At 35.7% G+C, this 24,621-nt stretch overlaps 1 protein-coding gene across 1 annotated transcript in view; it reads right to left on the bottom strand.

The window, feature by feature from the left end:
- The window catches only part of LOC131801326 (uncharacterized), a 103,892-nt gene that overhangs the window by 66,546 nt on the left and 12,725 nt on the right, over nucleotides 1-24,621 (bottom strand). The window contains exons 3-4 of the mRNA XM_059119875.1: nucleotides 22,348-22,709; nucleotides 141-1,053 (exon numbers count right to left, since the gene is read on the bottom strand). Coding sequence (XP_058975858.1) covers nucleotides 141-1,053; nucleotides 22,348-22,709 — 1,275 coding nt within the window. The remainder of the gene's footprint in view (nucleotides 1-140; nucleotides 1,054-22,347; nucleotides 22,710-24,621) is intronic.

Raw genomic sequence — 24,621 nt, 5'->3', positions numbered from 1 at the left:
GAAATATACTTAAAATCTCCTTCTAAATACTGTTGTTATGGTCTAATAATTTCATCCAACCTTAACATTTCACATTCCAAAAATTTTGAAATATTTCAATATTTTTATCACTAATTACATTTGCTTTATTTCCCACTCACCTGTATTCTTGTATATCGAATTGGCCCTCTGGACATGGCGCGTTATGGCCTCAATGCTCGCCTCATCCGAACCCATTTTCTGAAAAAATGTATGATCCGCCTGTAGATACAACATGCACGTTATCTTACGATCATACAACGATTTCACACTGTTCGGGCTATCGCCATAATCCCCGCCACGATTGCTTAGCAAGCTGGTCATCAGCATGCTATTGAAATTGGGATTGTGTGGATTGGGCGCCATCATTATTTCCGGATTGTAATTATTGACAATGATATTGGGTTTTTTGGTGGCACCATTTTTGGTGATTATTTCCACATGGGTCTTGTGGATCGGTCGATCATTGCCCATGAAGATGGTGGTCCAGTTGTTGTTGAAGAAACCACCACCGCCGCCTCCGTTGCTGTCATTGAAGTCATCATACGATGAGCGATTGTTGTAGGTGCTGACAATGATGTTTTTGTGTTTGGTGTAGGTTTTCCTCACATTGTTGTTGTTGTATGAACTGTCTCCATTGTTATTATTATTGTTGTTGTTGTTAGGATTATAATTACTAACAATTATGTTACGGTTGCGATTGTATTTCGTCGATGATGATGATGCGGAGGAGGACGAGGACGAGGGAGTAAATGGTGGTGGTGGAGTATTGGCAGTTGTGTCTGATGCTGCTCCTCCACCCTGCTTTGTCTGCTGCTGACCAGCATTACGCCACGTTATCACAGATGCTTGTTGCGTTTTACGCTTTTGTTCTTCTTCTTCTTTTTTTTTATTGGAATTCGCTAATGTAGCGCTTGAACTGGATTCAGAATTTGTATCCGCATTATGGTAAATACTGTAGTCATCATTATAGGGAACATCTAAATCCAAAGGCAACGGTGGGTCATTTTTATGGCCATCGCCAGATGAAGCCAGCTGCAAGAGAAATGAAAACAAAAGCAAATGTTAAAAAAAAAGACGGAAACAAAACAATGAGAAAACAAATTAAGGCAACCGGCAAAAAAATTGTATGGCCTAAAGGATTAATGACAGAGGCAGTTTGCAAAGGATTGCAGGAATACAAAAAAAGAGGAGGACAATGGTGAAAGTTAAATCCATCCAAAAGAAACAAAAAAGATGATTGGTCCTTTCATGCCATTCTTTGTTCAAAACATATGTGTTCATTTTTTGAGCCATTCATGGTTTCTGTTGTTGTTGTTTGAGTTAAGCCGAAAATTGAGGGAACTCAAGGCATAACAAATAAATTGAAAGACATAATTTTTCATTAACACAGAACCTCTGCTGCAGGATAATATATACAGGGTACAGAAAATCTTCTTTTGTGCGGTAACGTTATCCACGATTGTAGAAAAATTATTCATGGTTAAATTGTATTGTGAAAAAATATTCCACATCATGTTACCTACTGGATATACAAATTTCTTTTGTTCGGAGACTCCCAATAAAATTTGATCTAGAATAGTTCTTCTTTTGGAACATTTCGCAAAAAATTAAGTCTAAAGGCAATTTTGACTCTGATTGGATACGTGTTAAATTAACAGTGAAAACGTTATATTCTCTTTTGGTACACACATTCGAAATATAATTTTCCTAAAAACTATTGTAACTAGATATATGGTTTTTTCTGAGATTGAAAACGAAATTTTGTATAGAATATTTCTTATTTGACAATTTTCGACAGAAACGGATTTCTATGTTACTTTCAGGCGTCAACTCGAAAAAAGTAGGGAATATTTTCGGTATTTTTTGTGGTGAGATGAAAAAAATGCAGCCAACTTCAGACTGCTGTCATTTCTAAGCCACTCGTCCGACAGCTGTTAAAATTATTCCAGTGACAGTTCATTATATTGTTTACAATCGTACAAAAGCATTTTGGTGAGAATTTTCCAGAAAAAAAGTTATTCGTGATGGAATTCAAGCGTGATAATGTGATTTATTTATATTTGGCTGAAAAACCACAAGTGGCTATCGTTGGAGCACTCCAGCATTTAAATGTGAATAAATCTTTTATGTCTCGTACCATCGCTCGTTATCGCGAAACTGGTAGCGTTGCCCAACGTCAAGGAAGTGGACGGAAGAAAACAGCAACATCAGCAGAAATGGTTTGAAAGAGAGTAAAGAAGCGACTTGATCGAAACCCGCGTCACAGTAGCCGAAAAATGGCTCATGAGCTGGACATATCGCAATATTCCATTCGGCAAATATTGAAAAATGAGCCATTGAAATTCCAAAAAGTGCAAGAACTTATACCCCAACAGGAAGAAAATGGACTTAAAAGAACTAAAGAGTTGCTTCGCTTGGCAAAATCTCTGGATACCAATCCGTTGGATTATTGTGTTTGGAGTATTTTGGAAAGCAAGGTTGGCACTAAAAAATACCAAAGTGTCGATCACCTCAAGCAAGCGCTTCGCCGAGAATGGGCCAAAATACCGCAGAGCAAAATTCGGGCAGCGTGTGACTGTTTCATTGGCCATTTGAAGGCCAAAGATGACCAATTCGAACAAATCTAGACTTATGGCAAAGTTTGATGCTATTTCCGACATTTTTTGGTGACTTATATCATTCCGTTTGTAACATCCCTAAATATTCCTCGTAGACACCATAAAGTATATATATATATTCATAATCAGTATAATCTGTCTGTCCGTCTGTCTGTTGAAATCGCGATACAGCCCATATTATCTGACGTAGAGCTTCAAAATTTGACGGAACAATTCGTATTGTGTCTATAATGGTTGTTATTGAAAATGAGATACATCGGTCCACGTTTTGGTATGGTCTCCATATAAAGGTACCTCCCGATATTGGGTATTTTCATGATGTTGCCACATTTTTCCACGGATTTGTCTAAAAATTGATATTTGTAGGTCATATCGGGTTCTAGCGCCTGTGGCAGAACATTGAAAATTTAGGTTCACGTTTTCTTATAGCGCACATATAACGATACCCATCGGTACTCGGTATGTTGATAATCCTAGTCACATTTACCCATGAAAAATTAACAGGATTATCCAAAAATTTAACAGCATTGTCGTTCAAAGTGGAACACGTTTGAATCCAGATATTTTATATAAAAATATTTTCTTTATCCAAAGGTGGGGGGTATTAAAAGTTCGGTCTGGCGGAACTTCATAATTTGCTAGATTTTCACATTAATTCTTTGAAATATTGAATTTTGTCTCACAGTGTTTTTTTTACATTTGTTGACAATTATTGTGTCGAACACAATTTTTAGATAAATTATAATATTATTAGATTTTAAAAATATCCCATGAAAAGAATATTTAAATTTTTGCATAAAATACATTTGAAATAAACTATTTAATGCATAAGAATTCCATTTTCTATTCTAATCAAATAAACATTTTTAATTCCAATTTTCTTTCATCAGGAATTAAATTTAAAACCGTGGATTTAATTTCCTTCCATCCACACACTAGTTTCCTCCCTTCCCCCCAACGAAGCCCCACAACCAATGAAACCTTCTGGTAACTACCAGTGTGCATAGAAGACTCTTCAGGCCATATTGTATTTGTGTTCATCTTCAACGGGAGCTGTTTTTTTTTTGTGATTCCATTTCAGTTACTATTTCATTTTCAGTTCCGGTGAATGTAAATTGAAGGTAGGTTTTCTTCTGCTGATGTTTTTGTCTTCCTCTCCAAGTTCGTTTCTTTTTTTCTTCATCTTCTTTAATTCACGTTTCTATTCCCGTTTGAAGTGGTTAGGCAGCCCCAGGGGTCTACCAGCTTAAATAAAAGAGGGGTCTTTAGGGCCGTAAGCACTCTTAACAGCGTCAGCAACAACGACAACAACAAAAAACATAAATGACGTTTTAATTGGATTTATTTGGCCAAAAGAAAAATTACCCTTTCACATCGTCTTTCTTTTGGCTTGGCCGTTGTTCTTGTTGTTGCTGTCGTTGTTCCATGTTTTGTGTGAATGTGTTTGGTTTCATTGCTCGCATGCATTCATTTCATTCATTCACTCGGGTTTTTTCTCTCTTTTCATTTCATTTATTCTTTGTTTTTATCCTTACTAACAGTTGATGTTGTTCTTGTTGTCTAGTTTCTCATCACATTGTGTGGTGTTGCATTTTCCGAAAAGTTAGAAATTGCAACCGCAACCACTAATGTTAGAACAGAGAAAAATGAATGAAGCAGCAGCAGCAAAGTTTGCAATGCACTGTCGTCCCAACCACCATTGCCGACAGCAAAATATGTTGCCCACCATCAGTTCCCCTCTCAAGGCAAGCCGTTCTTACCCATATTCTCTTGTTTCTTTTGGCCATCTCTTTGGACTCTTTTCCATATATATATATTATTTGATATCAACAAAAGTTTGTTAAGCCCGCTTTAGTCATTTTTAGTGTCCCCCTTTGTATTGGTGGTGTGCTGGCTGGCTGGCTGGATGACTGGCCAACTTTTGCAATTTAAAATGAACATTAAAATGTCCTTTTCGGGTATCCTTTAGTATTCATACTTGCTACTACTCCGACCGACCATTATACGTTGTGTACGTTGAGAACAAGACATATATTTTTTTTATTTTATCTGTCTCAGGTCATACATTAAAAGCTGAGTATGTGAATGTGTCACAGCTATGGGCTGGGCAATTGATACCGGGGGGTAATGGACATTAAAAAATGTTTGTGATATCCTTTGAAAAAGGATTATTTGAATTTCTAAGAAAAGCTGATGATCGATTATTAGTGAAAAAGGCTATAACCTCACCCAATGTTCGAATATTTAAATATATTTTGACTTCTGTTATGATTATTTAAATTATTGACCCTCTATGAAGGAGGTTCCGAAAGTGGAATATACTGGTCCACTTTTTTAGTACATTTCATTTTAGTACATATTAATTTAAAAAAATAATAACTGACTGATTGACTGACTTAACGATTCATCAACGACCAAGCAAAACGGCTGAAGCTAAAATCTTGAAATTTTGTGTGAGATTCACTCTTGGTCCGAGGGTGTCAGATAGGGCCAGCTTTTTGTGAATCCGTACTAAAATCTTACGAAAAGTAATAGAAGGTATTATAAGTGCACGAAAATTTCTAAACCGTACTATATTTGGTACCATTTCGTAACATGTGAACGGTTAGAGCTAAAAACTTGAAATTTGGAATAAGAATCAAGATTGAGGAGTGGAGTCGACGAAAGGGAAACATTTCGAAATTGGTACTTATGTGAACGAAAAAGTACCAAATGGTACTAAATTTGTTACAATTTTGATTTGGTTTAAACGATATAGCTGGAATTCTGAAATTTAGCAAAACATTATTGTAAGACTAAGGTATGTACGTAGTTTTGGAAATTCGTACTTATTTGTTCTAAAAGGTACTTAATTTGGTACAATTTAAATTTTTGGGAGAACCGGTAGAGTTGGCATCCTGAAATTCGGAAATAAAATCTGTATTGGATGGCATAAAATAGTTAATTATGAAAATTTGTACCTACGTGTACTAAATTTGGTACAATTTGGATTTGGGTGAACCAATAAAGCTGGTATCCAGCAATTTAGAAATAAGTTTACTGTTGGGTTGAAGAATCGGGATATGGTGGTAGTTTTGGCAATTTGTATTTATAGATACTAAAATGTACTAAATTTGGTGCATCTTGGGGTATGTGTAAACCGATAGAGTTGGAATCCTGAAAATTGGAACTAATGCCATGTTTATGGTAGATATGACAATTTTAATCTAAATCCAGTGGAATAACCATTTTATATGTAACTGTACTGTAAGAATGCCGATGTAGGATTGCGCTATGTAGGAAATTGTGGAAATTCGTACTTATGTGAACTACAGGGTTAGACGAAAAATCAGCAACCATCTTCAGACTGCTGTCATTTCTAAGCAGCTCGTCCGACAGCTGTTAATATTATACCAGTGACAGTTCATTATATTGTTTACAAGCGTACAAAAAGAATTTGCTGAGAATTTTCCGGAAAAAAACATTCGTGATGGAATTCAAGCGTGATAGTGTGATTTCTTTATATTTGGCTGGAAGACCACAAGTGACTATCGTTAGAGCACTCCAGCATTTAAATGTGAATAAATCTTTTGTGTCTTCTACCATTGCCCGTTACCGTGATACTGGTAGCTTAGCCCGACGTTAAGGTAGTGGACCGAAGAAAAGAGCAACATCAGCAGAAATGGTTCAAAAAGTAAAGAAGCGACTTGATCGAAACCTGCGTCGCAATGGCTCGTGAGCTGAACATATTGCAAAATTCCATTCGAAAAATTTGGAAAAATGAGCTCGGGGTAAGGCCATTGAAATTCCAAAAAGTGCAGGTACTTACACCGCAACAGAAAGAAAAAAGACTCAAAAGGCTAAAGAGTTGCTTGGCTTGGCCGAAAGTGGTGAACTGCCGCATTTGGTTTCGTGTTTTTACTTGCCAAAGAGGTCAGCTGAAAATGTGCACCTTCGGTTGGCCACCAGAACTCAAGCGCCGGCCATTATGAGTGTGGGCCGCCATAACAGCCGATGGTCGCTCTCCGCTCGTATTAATCCACCATGGTATCAGAATAAATGCTGAATATTATCGCGAAAATATTCTGGAGGGGTGTATTAAAGTCTTGGACACGCAAACATTTTGGCCGCAGACCTTGGACATTCCAACAGGATTTAGCACCATCGTATGCAACACGCGCCACCCAAGATTGGTTACAAAATGAGGTTCCTCGCTTCCTTTCCAAAATCTCCGGATACCAATCCGTTGAAATACTGTGTCTGGAGAATTTTGGAAAGGAAGGTTGGCACTAAAAAATACCAAAATGACGATCACCTCAAGCAAGGTCTTCGCCGGGAATGGGCAGAGCAACATTCGGGCAGCGTGTGACGGTTTCGTTGGCCGTTTGAAGGCCATAATTCGTGACCAATTCAAACAAATCTAAATTTATTCTAAAAATTTATGCTATTTCCGACATTTTTTGCTTTCATTCAATAGAATTAAAAAAAATGTAAAAATTTTGGCGTTTGTCTTTGATGCAGTTTTTTTTCTCACCCTATACATGGTACTAAGTCTAGTAAAATTTATATTTGAGCGAACCAAAAGGGGAGGAATCCTATAATTTAAATTGGGATTACTGTGGAGTTCGGTATGTAGCAAGTTTTGGAAATTCGAACTTATATGTACTAAATGCTACTAAATTTGGAAACTTGGACTAGAAGTTTCAAAAAAAAACTCTAAATAGATTTGATAGGAGATGCAGACCACATATTTAAATAAACCAATTTTAAGGCAAATTTCTTAACCGATGTAAACGAAACTCAATTTTATCGATTAAAAAAGTAGTATTGATTCCGGTCTCCGTGTATGAGTTTAGATTTTTATAAGCTGCCTTCTCGCCATCAGTAAAGAGAACATAGTTATTGTAGGAATCTTGTACAAATTTGACATTTTTAGAGTTGCTCCTGTATAATGCCCTGGGGTTTTTCATCTACATTTTCGCTGCGCTATATTTTGAGCCCTAAATAGGTTGTGTGGTCTGAGAGCCAAAATGTCTGAATTAAAGCCCTTTAATCCACATGATGGTTTCTGGTTTCAACGACTCTGATGTGTTCTAAAATTGCATTTATTGTAGATTTAAAGGCGCATATGATCGGGAAAAAATTAACCATTTCTCGAGTGCCGATTTAGCAATAAATCCCAATGCTAGCATACTTTTTAACTTACGTAATCAATATTAGATCGTTCTTCATAAAATCCTTTCAAAACAATCCTACCAGCAGACACTTTTACATGTGCCCAATTTCACTGACCTAATGCTGTAACTCCCCACCTCCAATGTGTGTATTTACATGGAACATTATTTTACCACTCGTTGCTGCTGTTGAGGGCTTATAATGAAGTACTTGCCGAGTAATAAATATAGAAGTAACAGAGAGAGAGAGAGAATCGAGAAGGATGAGTTTTTCGGTTAAAAAAAAGAGGAATCCTCCTCCTACCTCCACCCATTGTATTTCATAACGACGACAAGAACAAATCACAACACATATACAAAGCTCCAGTAAAATATATGTGTGCGTATTTGTCTCTGGTATAACACCGATGTACGTAGGACATACATATTGTACATTCTGTAACAACTGACCTCGTTTTCTAACCAAATGAATTTACATATTTGTTTCTCTTCGTGTGTGTGTGTAAGGGTGTGTGTTCATGTGGTTGTTGTCAGGCCATGCTAACTAAGTAAAGTTAAATATGTTCATGTAATCGATGAGGACATCAATACATGTATAAGTAGCTGACAATTTAATTCGATTGCCACAAGAGAAAATCATTGTTGTCAAGGGGAGGGGAGAGGTAGAGAGGATGGGGGATGGTATGTTACTCTGAACAGGTTTTCTAATAATTCTTCATCAGAGATTAGTTTTCTTTTATGCGTATATATATGGGTATGTGTATGTGTGTATATGTGTACAGATAAGAGCTTTAATCGATTCAGTAATTTATTGTTTATCATCTGACAATGTGCATTCGATTATAGCATCTGATATTTTCAGGATTGATATGCATTCTGATTAAAATTCCTGACAAGAAGCACAAAAATTTAATGTAGTTGAATTCTTAGTATGAAAGAAAGCTAAAGCAATATAAATGAGAGGGAAATTAAATCTTTGAATGGAAGATAATGTATGCTGGTCCATCTGTGTGTCGTCTGTCCATAAACTTTCGGAAGCAAAGGACAAGCAGAATTTTTTATTGTGCCTACAATTCGAAAATGGTTGGGTTTACATAGTTTATTACATGCGAAAGGCTTAAACCAATTCTAGTACTCCTGTTATTATGAATAAATTCTTGTTTCTTCTCTGAGCCTGGAACCCATCTCTCACATGGATTATAGATCCAGTTCTTAAAGAGTTGTCTTCATAAAATGATGTAAAGGTTTTGCAAATCAACCTACTAACCCCTTTTTATACCTTCAACCATAAGGCTAGAAAGGGTATATATCATTTGATACGGCCAAAATGTGCCTCATCGAAATAAAGGTTTTAGACCCTAGGACTCTTTGAACCAAATCCGTTTCGGGAAATTTCTAGCGAAGTCCGTCCGTCTGTCTAGCTGGTATGAACGATAACTCTCGAAGGAAATATCTGCTTTGGTCCAAACTTGGTACATGGTAATATTATTATTAAACTCAGATCGAGTTCGGAGATGGGCAAATCGGTCCATATCATCTGGTACTTTCCCCACAAAATGTCGAAATATTCAAAAAACATTTTACTGCACAGAAAGAAAGGATAATCCGATTTTCTCCAACGTTTCAAATACTAATATTTGCAGCAGTGCTACGACAGGTGAGAAAATGGACAATTTCGGTCCAAAATCAAAGTTTTGAATAACTCAAACGATTATAAAATACGAAATAAGCATACGGTTCTCTTCAAATTTCACACATGCCATAATTTTTACTAACACAAGATCTGTAGTGAAAATGGGGTATATCGGAACCAGAAGAATTGGTTCTTCCCCCACACAAAGGGATCAAAATTTTGCAAAACAAAACGCTCAAAGAATGCGAAATAAGCATATATATCCCTTTAAATTTCACACATACAAACATTTTTGCTAACACAAGATCTGTTTTGAAGATCATATACAGGGTGAGATGAAAAACTGCAAGCAATTTCAGACTGCTGTCATTTCAAAGCCACTCCGACCGACAGCTGTTAAAATTATTCCACTGGCAGCCCATTACATTGTTTACAAGCGTACAAATGCATCTTGGTGAGCATTTTCCAGCAAAAAAAGTTATTCGTGATGGAATTCAAGCGTGATTTCTTTATATTTGGCTGGAAAACCACAAGTGGTTATCATTAGAGCACTCCGGCATTTAAATGAGAATTAATCTTTTGTGTCTCCTACCCGGCGGAAGTGGACGGAAGAAAACCGCAACATCAGCAGAAATGATTCGAAAAGCAAAGAAGCGACTTGATCGAAAGCCAAAAAAAAAAAGCCAAAAAATGGCTCGTGAGCTGAACATATCGCAATAATCCATTCGGCAAATATTAAAAAATAAGCTCGGGGTAAAGCCATTATAATTTCAAAAAGTGCAAGAACTTACACTGCACCAGAAAGAAAATACACTCAAAAGAGCTAAAGAGTTGCTTCCCTTGGCCGAATGTTGTGAACTGCCGAATATGGTTTTCTCCGATGAGAAAAACGAACAAAATTATCGTGTTTACTTGCCAAAGAGGTCAGCTGAAAATGTGTACATTCGGTTGGCCACCAGAACTCAAGCGCCGGCCAAGGGGATGGTGTTGACCGCTATAACATTCGATGGTCGCTGTCCGCTCGGAGGGTGTGTTAAAGCCTTGGGCAAGCAAACATTTTGGCCGCAGACCTTGGACATTCCAACAGGACTCAGCACCATCGCACCTGCACGCGCCACCCAAGAATGGTTACAAGATGAGGTTCCTCGCTTTATTTCTAGCGCACAATCAACGGATACCAATCCGTTTGACTATCGTGTCTGTATTATTTTGGAAAGCAAGGTTGACACTAAAAAATTCCAAAGTGTCGATCACCTCAAGCAAGTGCTTCGCCGGAAATGGGCCAAAATACCACAGAGAAATATTCAGACAGCGTGTGACGGTTTCATTGGCCGTTCGAAGGCCATAATTCGTGCCAAAGGTGACCAATTGGAAAAAATCTAAACTTATTCTAAAATTTGTTGCTATTTCCGACATTTTTTGTCCTTATTCAATAAAATAAAAAAAAAGTAAAAATGATGGCGTTTGACTTTGTTGTAGTTTTTTTTATCTCACCCTATCTCATATATGAGCGGACATATTCGCTTCTAGGCTGCATTCCGTTGTATATGCCAAAATCCCTTCAGTTCATTCACATTTATTGCTCAATTAATCCGAAATCGGAAGAAATATATGTAGGATCGAATCTAATAGAGTTCGCCTTTAGGTTGAACAAATACATTTTGCCACAATTCGTCTCCATCGGAGGACCTGTTCTTTGCAAATTCATAAACAGTCTGGTATTAATAAATTAACTCAGTATATGATTCTATGGAGTTCATAAAAAGAAACTACGGTTCTATCTCTCTTTTTCGTCATGTTATCAATAAATGCACAAGCACACAGTATCTTGCACTACATTATGGTGTAGGCTATACAAAATAGCCGTTCTATTTTTCCCACTTCACCTTTTTATTGTAATTGCCCAACATAATTACGTCCACTTAGAATTTCTTCAACCCCTAGACAACATTGAACGTGGGAGGTACCGTTATATGCGGGCTATACATGTCCCTAAGGTGAACATTTTCAGTAAGATGGTTCTCTACCCCCTAAAGACATACAAATTTTAGCTATATCCCTCGAAATAGGTAAACCCTCGAAACAGGTAAAATCAGGAGGTACCTTTATAAAGTTGCTATTCCGAAGCATTGACCTACATTGAAATTTTCTGCGAAGAGATTTTGTACCTCCTTAATGCCAAATAAGGACTAAACAATTGAAGATGTGGTCTAGACCCCGGTAATTGCTGAAATCAGGGGATATTTTCCTATGAGGGTATGGACCTATATTTTGCAACGATGGTTCCTTCTTACTAAGGACTCAAGCAAAAATTGCAAAATTTGAAAAAAAAACAAGTAAGCAAAGGCTACAGTCGAGCGGGGCCGACCGTTGAATACCCTACAACACTATAATAAATGATACAGTTTATATAGGCGAGATACTCGAAAGAATTCTACAAGATATTGTGACAAATAATAAAAGAAAGAAAAAAAAAAAAACGAATAATAGCAACTTAAACTAATTTGCTCATTTCCAATTAATTGGTAGATTTTGCACGTAAATGGTCTTCCTAGATCTGGAACCAATATTTCCCAAAGACCAATAATCTCTCAGAAGTGGCAAAAGATTAACATTTATTATTGGTTTTTGACTGAAACGCATCTATATGAGATACAGATATTTGACTATATTCCTTAACGAAATCAGCGTTAACGAAATAGTCAGAAGTGCGTCTTTCCTGTATTTGTAAATTCTCCAACAAGTCTCTGGAATGGACACTTTCGTATTTTGTCTACAAAAGTTGACAAACTATTTCACACATTGAATATTTTTGGATGGCCATTAGAAACTGCTTGGCTTTTGCAATGTGCGGTAACCCCCATTCAAATATGCGTGAGGATCGGGCGATAATTACGACCTGCCGACAATTTTGCAGTTTTTTGGTCCATTTCAACCCTTAAATATATGGCGATCATCTCCAAAAAGAGTAGGCTTTTATTCTGACCCTCATCTTATACCCATGAAAAATTTCGTAAGGATCGGGCCATAAATGCGATCTTTATATGATATCCTGATATCCCAACTACTTAGTTTTGTTAGCTGTAGAAATATTACCAAATGTTAATTAAAAATGAAAATATGCCAAAAATATGACAAAATTGAAAAAATATGAGAAAATTTTACAAAATCAATATTTTCATCTTTAGAGAGATATTTTTATGCGATTTTTTTAGACGTTTTTTCTTTCCTGCCAAGAGGCCATTCTGAATTAATGAGAACTGTCGAAATCAGTTCAGCCGTTCTCGACATATAAGAGATCTTTCAAGCATATCTTCTTTGATAGACATATATCGCACATATTTTGCTATATATCCGATTTGTTGGATGTTAAGACCAATGTAAAGGTCAGAAGTAACCTTGTGATGGCTTTGTGATTTCGCCGGGATTTAAAATATTCGCGGTTTAATGAAAATTTTTGAATTTTTTCAACAAAAAATATATGGTATATTTTACCCGCTAAATATTATCCGATGACCACCCAAATTAGTAGGCTTCTTCCCCGCCCTAAACTCTAGCTACATGCGAAATTCCGCGTCGATTGGTCTATAATTGCGACCTGTATAGCTACTGCAAAATCCGACATTTTTTCAGTATTTGGTCCATTTCAACCCCTAAACATTTGGCGTTCATCTCCAAAAGAAATAGGGTTCTATTCTGACCCTAGTCCCACCTCCATTCTAAATTTCGTGAAGATCGGACCATAATTGCGACCTGTAGAGTGATTACAAATTAACATGGACAGACGGACAGACGGACGGACGGACATACATAGCTAGATCAACTCAGCTCGGCGAGCTAGGAAGATCCATATATACTTTCCTATATGGGAAACCAATATTTCGAGGTGTTACATAAATTCTGGCCCAATCAAACTTATAATACCCCCAACACATAGTGTTGTAGGGTATAAAAATTGAAAAATATGGCTAAAATTTAAAAAATACTTGAAATCGGGCTGCACCCTTATATGTGTGCTATACCAAAACGTGGACCGGCATGATCCATATTTTGTAAAAGTGATTCTAAATGTAACCTAAAGGCATGTATCAAATGTTGAAATTTAAGATTATAAATTTAGAATTGTAAATTATCAAATCGTATGAATTTTTTGGTCGTCCTGAAGGGTCTTGTCTAGAGCTATGTTAATCTGGCTCACTAGTTACTAAACGTATGCAAAAATCTTATGAGACGATCCCGATGAGATAAAAACGAAGATCCTTTCATTACTAGGTAAGAAGGAGATCAGTGAGGTAACAGGCATCCTTCGGGGCACCTGGGTCTACATGCTCGTCTGTACAAGATATAATGTGCAGATAACAGCGTATGCAGGGCATGTGGGGAAGATGACGAAACATTGGAACATTTTCCCTGCCAATGCCCAGCGTTTGCAAATATCAGATCCCAATTCTTAGGAAACGACTCCATACCAGACCTTAATCAGACCATGGTAAATGATATAAGACAGTTAAGAAATTTCATAAAGGCAACTGAATTTCAAATATAACATACAGTAAACTATCCGTCTTCTCAAAAAAAAAAAAAAAAAAAAAACATTAGTTTAGAGCGCACAACAGGCCTATACTGGCTTAAGCGTATGCCCAGCAGGCCGTACGGCGAATTGCTTCGCTTCATATCACTCATACTACCAGATAATGAACTGGCTCGTTCGATCGAGCTAGATTGGCACACCTCTAGCCTCGTCAAATCGGGATAAGTTAGTGATGTGGAAAATAAAAGCCGATCTTAAATATGAAATTTTTCGTTGAACACCAAATTAACATCTATTTTATAAAACATTTCACATTCTAAGCTTTCATTCCGAGGATATACATTTTTTTATTTGGAAAATGCCAGTGTAAATAAGATCTTGCTGCTAAAAATATATGTATGAAATAATATTTTATAAAGAACTTTTCTCGGTTCAACGAAATATAAAGATTTTCTAAAACTCAAAATGTGAATGGCATATTGTATGTATTTCAGATTTATTTTCCTTATTTTTATATTAAATGTTCCTATTAAATTCCATGAGAATTTATTTATTTTTAACTGTCAAATCGCTTTAATATAATTTGAACTAAAACAAAAATGAAATTATCCACAACTGATGCCATTTAAACAGCACTTTTAATAGAGTGAATATAAAAAAACAACTAAAAAAGTCATTCCATGCAATTGTTTTTTTCCTTCCTTTGTTTTTATTTCCCTTGCATTCGATAACAGAAAATAAAAATCGAATTTAAATTTTAATAATAAAATTTCATTCGACTTTTTCACTTTTTTATTTTTTTTTTGTACAAGTGTGGCCGATGCTCCAAAAAAATAGATTGACATCCTCCGGAGTTCGTGTAACATCACCACCAGGGACAAAATGTAGAGAATGAACGCGAAAAAATGAATGATTGAACGAATGAGCGAACCAACGAACGAACGAAATACATGAAAATGTATTTGACTCTATTATGTAAATTTTTGTAAATTAACTGTCAATCAAAACTAATACACACGTACGTGTATGGTTATTATGGTACAGGAAGGGAATGGAGAGATGGGAGCAAAAGCAGGGGAGTGATGCGAAAAATACAAATAATATACACCGACATTTTGGGGGTACATTGCAACGGAAACACATATTCCTATGGCTGTCGATAACACCATTTCAGGGTTATTGTATGATATCGGTGTAAGGTGTAGGTACAGGGATACCGAGTTAAGAAGAAAGTTTTTCGAAATTGTGGTTTACGTAATTAAGGTCCATGTGCTCTTAAAAGGGGATCGCTGAGTATGTACTATACCCAAGGCTGTAACAAGGCATATGAAAAACAAGGTATAAGGAACTCAAGTCATTCGGCTATAATGAGATCCAAAGATTTACTAGTGTGAGCAGACAAATATCTCGCGGGTCGTTTTCGACTTATTTTATTAGCTCCTATATAGAACATATGAATTTGAAAAGGCTTCATATATATTTTTCATACGAGAGCTATAGTGATCTTCTATATCTAAAAAAACAGTAGTGAAATGTCAGACTGACTGCCTGAGAATCAACGCCCAAAAAAAAAAAAAAACGGCTGAAGCTAGAAACTTGAAATTTTGCACGTTGGTCAGTCTTGGTGTATATGCATGTGTAAGAAATTCGTACTAAAAGGGTACGAAAGCTACTAAAATGTACTAAAACTTGAATACTTTGTATGGAAAAGCGAAATACGCTAGAATTGTGATATTTGGAATAAGAGTCACAGATTGGGTGCAGGATAGATGTACCAAAGAATTTTTGGAAATTCGAACTTCTAAGTTTCGAAAAGTAAAAAAATAGTACTAAACTTCTAAAATGGTACCATTTGATATTAGGCGAACGGATAGAGCTAAAAACTTGAATCTTAGTAGGAGATTGGAGGTTTGAAAGTAAGTTTGATATATGAAGGTGGATTTGGAAATGTGTACCAAGTGTGCGAACTGTACCAAATAGTATTAAATTTGGAACAGTTTATTTTAGGGTGAACGAATGACATTGGAGATTTGAATTTTTGTATTGGCGTCTCTATTGGGGCTAAGTTTGTGATAAAGAGGTGGTTTTGGAAATGTGAACTACAAGTGCACGAAAAGTACTAAGTAGTACTACATTTGGTACAACTTCGTATGAAGTGAGAAGAAAGTGCTTGAAATCGAAAATTTTGGTATAAGGGTCGTTGTTCATGTGCAGCTGTTGACATTTGATAGCTAGATTACTGATGGTAAATGTTTTTGAAATTTGGCGGTGGTATGGAAATGCGACCTGTATTTATACGAAAAAGTACTAAATTTGGTATTGGGTAAAGGGATAGGCCTGGAATCCTCAAAATTTTATATTTTGTTTTCAATTGGTATCTGAAATTGATATATATTGAGATTGTAAATTTGATATTGAAGGTCTCCGTTGTTATCTGAGATATGGAGGTGGTTTTCGAAATGTGTACCATAGTAATACGAAAAGTACAAAATAGTACTAAATTTGATATTGGGTGAAGCAATGAAGATGAAATCCTCAAATTTGATATTGAGGTGTCTGGGATTGAAAAGTTACGAAAAGTACAAAATTGTACTAAATTTGTATTGGGTGAAGGTATCTGGAATTGAGATATGCAGGTGTTTTCGGAAATGTGTTCGATAATTGTTCGAAAAGTACTGGGGAAAGGATAGAGATGGAAAATTGAAATTTGATATTGAGCCCTCTGTTGGTATCTGAAATTGAGTTATGGAGGTGGTTTTATACAAAAGTACTAAATAGTACCAAATTTGGTACTGGAAATCCTGAAATTTGATATAGATATCAGTGTTGGTGTCTGTGGTTATTTTTGAAAATATGTACTATAAGCGCATGAAAAGTACTAAACAGTACTATATTTGGTATAAATTGGTATTAGGGGAAAAGATAGTGCTTGAAGTCTGAAATTTAGTCTAAGGTCGCTCTTCATGTACAGCTTGCACATATCGGGGTGGTTACGGAAATGTATACCATATTGTACGAAAATACCTAAATTTGGCGCAGTTTGAAGGAATCTAAATAAAATTCTGAAATTTGATAACTGTTGGTATCTGAGATTGAGATTTAGCGGTAATTTGGAAATGTGTCCCATATTTGTACTAAATGTTACAAAATTTGGTATTGGGTGAAGGGATAGGCCAGGAATCCTCAAATTTTATATTTTGGTTTCAATTGGTATCTGAAATTGAGATATGAAGTGGTTTTGCAAATTTGGTATTAAAGGTCTCCGTTGGTATCTGGGATTGAGGTATAAGGTGGTTTTTGAAATGTGTACCATATTTGTACGAAAAGTACTAAATGTTACGGAATTTGGTATTGGGTGAAGGAATAGGGCACAAAGCCTCAAAAATGATATTTTGGTTTCTGTTGATATCTGGATTTGAGATATGGAGATTGGTTTGGAAATGTGTACTATATTTTTAAGAAAAGTACTAAATAGTACTAAGCTTAGTATTGGGTAAAGGAATAGAGCAGAAATCCGTCCGTGGATAAAATATGGCGGTAGTTTTGGAAATATGTACAGATGAAGCTGATATTTCCAAGTTTTAGTGTTGGGATCCCTGTTGGTCGTAGGTTCGATATTTAAAGTTGGTTTTGGAAATGTGTACTAGAAGTGAACGAAAAGTACTATATTTGGTACACTTGGGTATTGGGTGAATAGATGTTTCTTGAAATCTGAAATTTGGTATTTGTTAATTTGAAGCCGGTATTGTTCGAAACGTACTAAGTGGTACTAGATTGGGTATTGGGTGAAGGAATAGAGCTTAATTCCCGAAATTTCATATTGAGGTATCTGCTGGTATCTGGGTCTGAGATTTGGAGAAGGCTTTGGAAGTGCGTACTATAGTTGTTCGAAAAATAGTAAGTGGTACTAAATTTGGTGAAGGGATAGAGCTGAAAACGTGGAATTTTATATTGTCATATCTGTAGGTGTCTAGGATTGAGATATGAAACAATTTTGCAAATGAGTACTAAAATTACACGAAAAGTACTAAATTTGAGTTGAAATCCTTAAATTTGTTATTTATGTCTCTGTTGTTATTTGGTGACGAGATCTTGTGGTGGTTTGGAAATGCGCACCAAAATTGTTCGAAAAGTTCTAAATGGTTCTAATTTTGGATCACTGTTGGTGTCTAGGATGGAGAGATGAGGATTGTTTTAGATATGCGTACTAAATGTTACTAAATTTAGTATTGAGTGCAGGAATAGAGCTGAGATTCTGAAATTTTTGTATTGAGGTCACTGTTGGTTTCTAGGGTTAACATATGGAGACGTTGAAATTGTTGCGGACAGAAAAATTGGACGTGGTTCCATTGTGCAATGGTTTTACTAATATCCTCCTGGGTAAACTTCAAGTTGAACATTTTCGAAGACTTTTTGGTGTAAATGGTAAACATTTTCCTATTATTCTTTCCGAAAAAAGAGAAAAACATTTGAAAATTATATTATATAAACATATTACGATGTCTGAAATTTTGATTAAAATGTTTTCCAAACTGAAAAAATTGGGCATTTAGTGTACTAAAAAGGCCTAACACGAACTATTGGAACGATTCAAAATTGTAAAGTGGACTGACAAAGGAGTGGACACTTGCAAGTATCTGTATAGTTTAGGTCCTACTTAGGCAACCGACAATGGATTGTATAATCCAAAAAAAAAAAATTGAGCAAGTGTGGCATAGTGATGGTGCATTCTTTATATAAAATTAGAGGAATATGTACAGGAACTATATATAAATCGGAAGCAATTTTTTAATTAAGACAAAAATTCATACACTAGATCTATAAATATTGCAAACAATTAAATTTCAGTTCAAACTATCTATCTTCTTGTAAGGACAACGTTACACGCATGCATCTATAGCTCTTAGATGTCCATGGAAACGGTGTAAATTCAAAATGTTCATTATACATGTACTCAGGAGAGAATTGACATTTAAAATGTATACTTAAAAAAGAATTGACAAATGGGTACCACTTTAAGCCAGTAAATGGCTGATGTGTCTGACTGCTGTTCTTTTACAGCAAAAAAGACACACAACACAATGCACACTCTCCCAATAATATGGCCTTTTAAGGACATTTTATACATTGGGCAAAAACGGTTGTAAATATTGTTCCAACAGCAACAGCAGGCTGTGTGCTGTAGACGGTGACAACAAAACAGAAAAAAATCGTGAAAATATTAAAATTCCACAAAACAAAAAAAAAAAAAAAAAAAACAAAAAAAAATGCGTGGCTGGCGCAAAAACCAATCAAAATGCATGTTCTGCCAAAGACAGGCACACGTACTTAAGCCACGAAAATATGCATATTTTCTTAAGAACAGACAATATGTTATGGAGAATATATCTGAGAGAATTATTTCGTTAAGAACGTATATCTCTGAGGTATATGTATAATGTGTGTAGACACATACAATCCTGTCAGCTGCAAAAACAAGAATATGTTTTGTAAATAATTTGCTGCTTTTTTTTTGTCTGCTGGATAATAACTAAGTCTGATGATTTGTACGTGAGAATATTAAGGAGATATACATATTCGTGTTTACATATACACATATATAAGCAATTTTAGAAAAGTCAATTTCAAATGTGATTATTTAGATTTTATTTATTTTTTTAATAATGGCATTGCCTTCTCGAAAAGTCAATGTAACTCATGCAAATATTGCAGAGAGAAAAATTGAGCTGACAATGAATGAATATCAAATTTAGAGTTCATATGAATTCAACGATTTGGAAAAAATGAGAAATCAAAGATTTTTTTATTTCAAAGAAAACTATTAGCCTATTTTTGTAATTTTTGAATAATTGAAAAAGGCCTTATTTAAAGAAATCTAAAATGCTAAAGCAATGAGTCCCAGAAGAGTTATTGTTATCCATGAAATGTAATTCCTATTAAACTTCAACAAGGGTATTAAGTTCGGCGGGGATGCATTTTTCGCAATAATTCAAATTATAAATTTAAATTAGTATTGGAAAACGGTCAAGGTCCTCACAACACCAATATTCGAGATCCATAGTTGAAAGGGGTATATTGAAAACCAGGATCTGCATTTAGTATTTTTCGCTCTTATTGTCTTTTTCAACTTAATTTTCTAAATAAAAACCCACATAAAATAAGATTAGATCGAAATGAAAAGTCAATTGTTGGTCAATTTTTTAGCCGCCAAGAACTTAAAAATGTTCAATTGTAACCAATTGGGATGGAAATTGTGGCAGAAACTACAAAAGTATGGACTATCAGGTACCAGCGCTTTATTGCGGTCTTACCCAATAATAAATTCATACAAAATCCTGCTCTTTTGGAAGACAAAATTATGACTAAAATCTTAAATAAATCAAAAAATTTGATATGTTTTAATCGAAAATTATGCCGGTGCTAAGAAATTTTTTGGAGTCCTTAAATATACTCTCAATATTATTTTTAAAAACACCCACAGATCTTAAATTTTCAAGATTAAGTCACTCCTAGAACACTCCTAAAAATTCTCGAAATCAAAAAGATTCAAATTCAGCTTTAGGCAGGTATCTATCTCCAAATATTTACACAGTGAGCTGCAAACCTAATACAACCTGGACATCTTCTCTGGAGAATCGCTAGGGTGAACTACCCGTCTCCGAGCGATTGAACCACGAGTGCCCAGTCCATCTCAGAAGACCTGGACATCAACATCCCAACCACCTACATGGTAAACTCTGATTGCACTGTGCTACACAGATAATAATTACGGGAAAAAGCCAGCAGATTATAAAAGTAGAGATAAAAAATTAGACACGTGTGTGGGTGTTTTGAAAGTTTACATAGCAAAGTTACTTAAATGGAGGGGGGCAAAAAAATTCACACTTTTGGAAATTTTCGAATTAAGATTCTTCGCCATTAATGTGCATAAATAAACGAGAATTATTCTTGTTAAAAATAATAAAATTTATATAAAAAAATTAAAACGGGATCGTAGCAAAGTCAAAATATTCGACAAAATTATTTGTCACATAATTCTATTATATATCCTACAAGATGTCAAGAGTTATACTTAAAACACATTATAGGGTTGAAGCCGTGCTTGGTGTGAGTTTGTACACAAATCTCCAATAAAGCATCATTTTAAAAGGATCAGGTCAAAGTATTCTTCATCAAATGTTACTATAAGTTATCAAAGAAGAGAAATCTCTATTCCGATCTTGATCAAATTTGGCAGAGGTATTTCTGGGCTGTATCTGATATCTCATACCAAACATCATTCTTGTGCATGTTACGAATGTGAGATATATGAAAGCTACATCTGAAACGATTTTCTCCATATTTGATGTACCTGTTTCTAGACTGAATTCGGTCGGATGTGCCAAATTCAGGTCATTTGGACTGTTATTGGCCGTTTGGTGTACAATTAATCCGAAATCGGTAAAAGATATATATGGGAGCTATATCCAAATCTGAACCGATCTTGATAAAATTTGGGAGATCTATTTCTGGGCTGTGTCTGATATCTGGTTCCAAACACTATTGTTCTCGAGTGCATATTACGAATATGAGAACTTAAACACTAAATCGGATGAAACATAAATATGGGAGCTATAGCTATATCTGAACCCATTTTCACCAAATTTGATTTACTTGCTACTAAATACGGAATATATATTGGGGTCTATACGACGTGGACCTACATAGGCATTGTTTGTCATAAGCCATTACCATATTCAAATTCAAAACTTGAAACAAACGGCGAATACTGTAGCTAAAATCAAGAAAATATCGTATAGAGGGAGGTACCGTTATATCGTAGCTGTGCGACGACCTGGACCAGCAAAGACAATTTTCTGTCACAGGCTATAGCATCCATTACGAACTTCAAATACGACATCTCAAACAATAGAAAGGTAATGATATATGGGGCCTGTACGAAGACCTGGACCTGCATAGGCAATTATCTGTCACGGAATTTATTCCCATTACGAACTCTAAATACGTAATTTGAAATAATTCCAGTGAATAATGACACTAAAATCATCAAAATACCGAACATCAGGAGGTACCGTTATATGGGGGCTATGCGAAGACGTGGATCTGCACAGACAATTTTGTGTCTTAGTTTTATAACTTAAACATGAGTATTTCGAGGAGTTACAAACGGAATGACAAAGTTAATATACCCTCCAAGTATGGTGGAGGGTATAAAAATTATTCGAAAATAGTCTCCTTCGTGACTTTGTTTTTAGTCCTCAAAAATTTTTTGAAAAACAATGTTTTTTCAAACATCCATGATATGACTGAATCCATGCTTATATTATTCTTGGGGTCTTAAAAAAGTCAATATTTTTATTTGGAATTTTTATTTAGTTACTTTTAACTTACCTCTTCCGGCAGCCATCTTTTGACACGTTCTTTTGTTTGAAAACCATCACCAACGCCACCATTGATGTCTCCCCTCAACTCCTCTCGCACACTTTTGTTGCTGTGTGACTTTCTTCGCTTCAGGTCATCCATTAGCATGCTGCGTTTGAGCCTCTCGCTGGCACAGTGTTCGGCCTTAGAGGATTTCGATGGTTGATCTACATCGCTTAACTTATAGATAATCGTGTGTACTCCCGCATCCTGGAGATCCGGTGAGTAGCGGTGTGATGGTTCAATGTAATATTGTTCAGTGGGTGTTTCAATGGTGCCATCGATTAGATTATCATTGGTGAGTATGGCATGTATGTGGGAGTTTTCATCATCTGTAAAGGGAAAAAGAGAAGAAATAAGTTTTATTTCATATTTTTTTTTTCTGAGAGAGAGAGGGTGGGGAGAGAGAGAGAGGGGGGAGAGAGAATGAGAGAAGAATTGTTGTTCATAGATTAATTGTACAAATTAAACTTTCTTGTTCCCTATTTTGCACTTTTCAAACAAAAGATATTTCATAATTGAATTTGTAAACATTCCTAAAACTTATGACAGCTGTCAACAACAGATTAGTTACTTGGAATTACGAACAGGACATACCAAAGTACAAAATCACTTTTAACTACAAAACAAAAAAAAAAAAACAAGAAAAAAAGGACGCCAAGTGAAACTCCCTTAACCTGATCCAACCCTAAAGCCATCCATGGCTTAGCGCGCTCAAAACTACTAAAACTACCTTCTCTTCATAAATAAGGAAATTCCTGGCAAGCTTAAAAAATATTGACAAAAATGTTCATGTTTATCTTGGCAAGAAGCAGAAGCAGAAAAAAATGCAAGCAAAGAAACTTCCTTCAACTTGAAACTAAAACCAAATAAGAAAGTTAGAGGAACTGCAGCAAAAACCACCCATTCGAGCTGTGGGGGTGGTGGAGATGGTGGTCTTCTTGGTCTCTGTGTAAAGTGTGCGGTTAAACAAAAATAAATTGTCAATGACATAAAAACTAAAACCCCCAACCCCAATTGCAGGCGAACAGCAACATACCAGCCATAAAATTCCATAAAATAATTCTTGGGAAAATCTTTTTAAAAGTAAAACAAGAAGAGACAAAAAACCGAAGCAAAAAAACCAACACACGGAAGAAAATAACCACACCGTCGTTATTACTTCAAAGGATTTCCAAAGGCAAAAGAATTGGAGAAAAATGACAAGGGACGGGGTGGGGCAGCAAACTATCAGACTGCGCTCAACAAAGCCAACATACCACAGCTCCATTGAAGCATAAGGCGAAGGAGTGGGGAATATTAAAACCAAAGTTTATGCATTAAATCAATTTGCCAACCAACAACAATAAACAGCAGGAAAAAAGGAGAAGAAGGACCAGACCACTAGAGCGTTGAAAAAAAAAACACTATATCATTGTTTTTTTCTTGTGATTTTATTTTCTTTTGTTTTTTTGCATCGTGTCTTGTAATCGTGTTGGTATACGAAAGGAAAACAATTGTGTTTTGGGATTTTTTTTCTGATGTCGTAGTTTTCTCTCATCTTTAGGTTAAAGGGTAGTGGGTCTCGATGGGCTACAGTGAGTGCAGCGTGATTGGAAAAAGAAATTTTGACAATATTACTATTATTATGAGGGTCATTTAAAAAAAACAATTCAATATCTGATTGAAAAAGGTAATTTCGCGAAAATATTTATCCTACGGGTAACTTTGGCTAAATTTTGAATTTTAAGGAAATATATGCAAAATTATTTCAAGTGGCCCTGTAAGATGAAAAAAGAGTCCAATCTCCCTCTTCGATTGTCAACTCTATTCTCTATTCGGCTCGACTCAAGCAATATTTAGTGAGAAAGGAATACAACCGCTTCGCTTGGGTGTAGATTCAATTCTAGAACCTTCTCGAAGCATCAATGTTTTCAATGATGAGAATAGAGTCCAATCTCCCCTAACCTCCTTGGCAAGTAAACACGATCATTTTGTTTTTTTGACAAATTGCTGGACAACGAATGTTTTCTCATCGGACAAAACCAAATTCGGCAGTTCACCACTTTCGTCGAAGCGAAACCACTCTTTTGCTATTTTGAGCTTATTTTCTTTCTGTTATGGTGTAAGTTCTTGCACTTTTTGGAATTTCAATGGCTTTACCCCGAGCTCATTATACCCTAAGCCAAATGGTTACAGAGGGTATATATCATTTGATACGGCCAAAATGTGTCTCATCGAAATAACGGTTTTAGACCCTAGGTC

The sequence above is a fragment of the Musca domestica genome, unplaced genomic scaffold (assembly GCF_030504385.1).
Source record: "Musca domestica strain aabys unplaced genomic scaffold, Musca_domestica.polishedcontigs.V.1.1 153, whole genome shotgun sequence".
NCBI lineage: Eukaryota > Metazoa > Arthropoda > Insecta > Diptera > Muscidae > Musca > Musca domestica.
The sequence above is the reverse complement of the archived record's forward strand: the minus strand, read 5'-3'. Positions and strand labels throughout refer to the sequence as shown.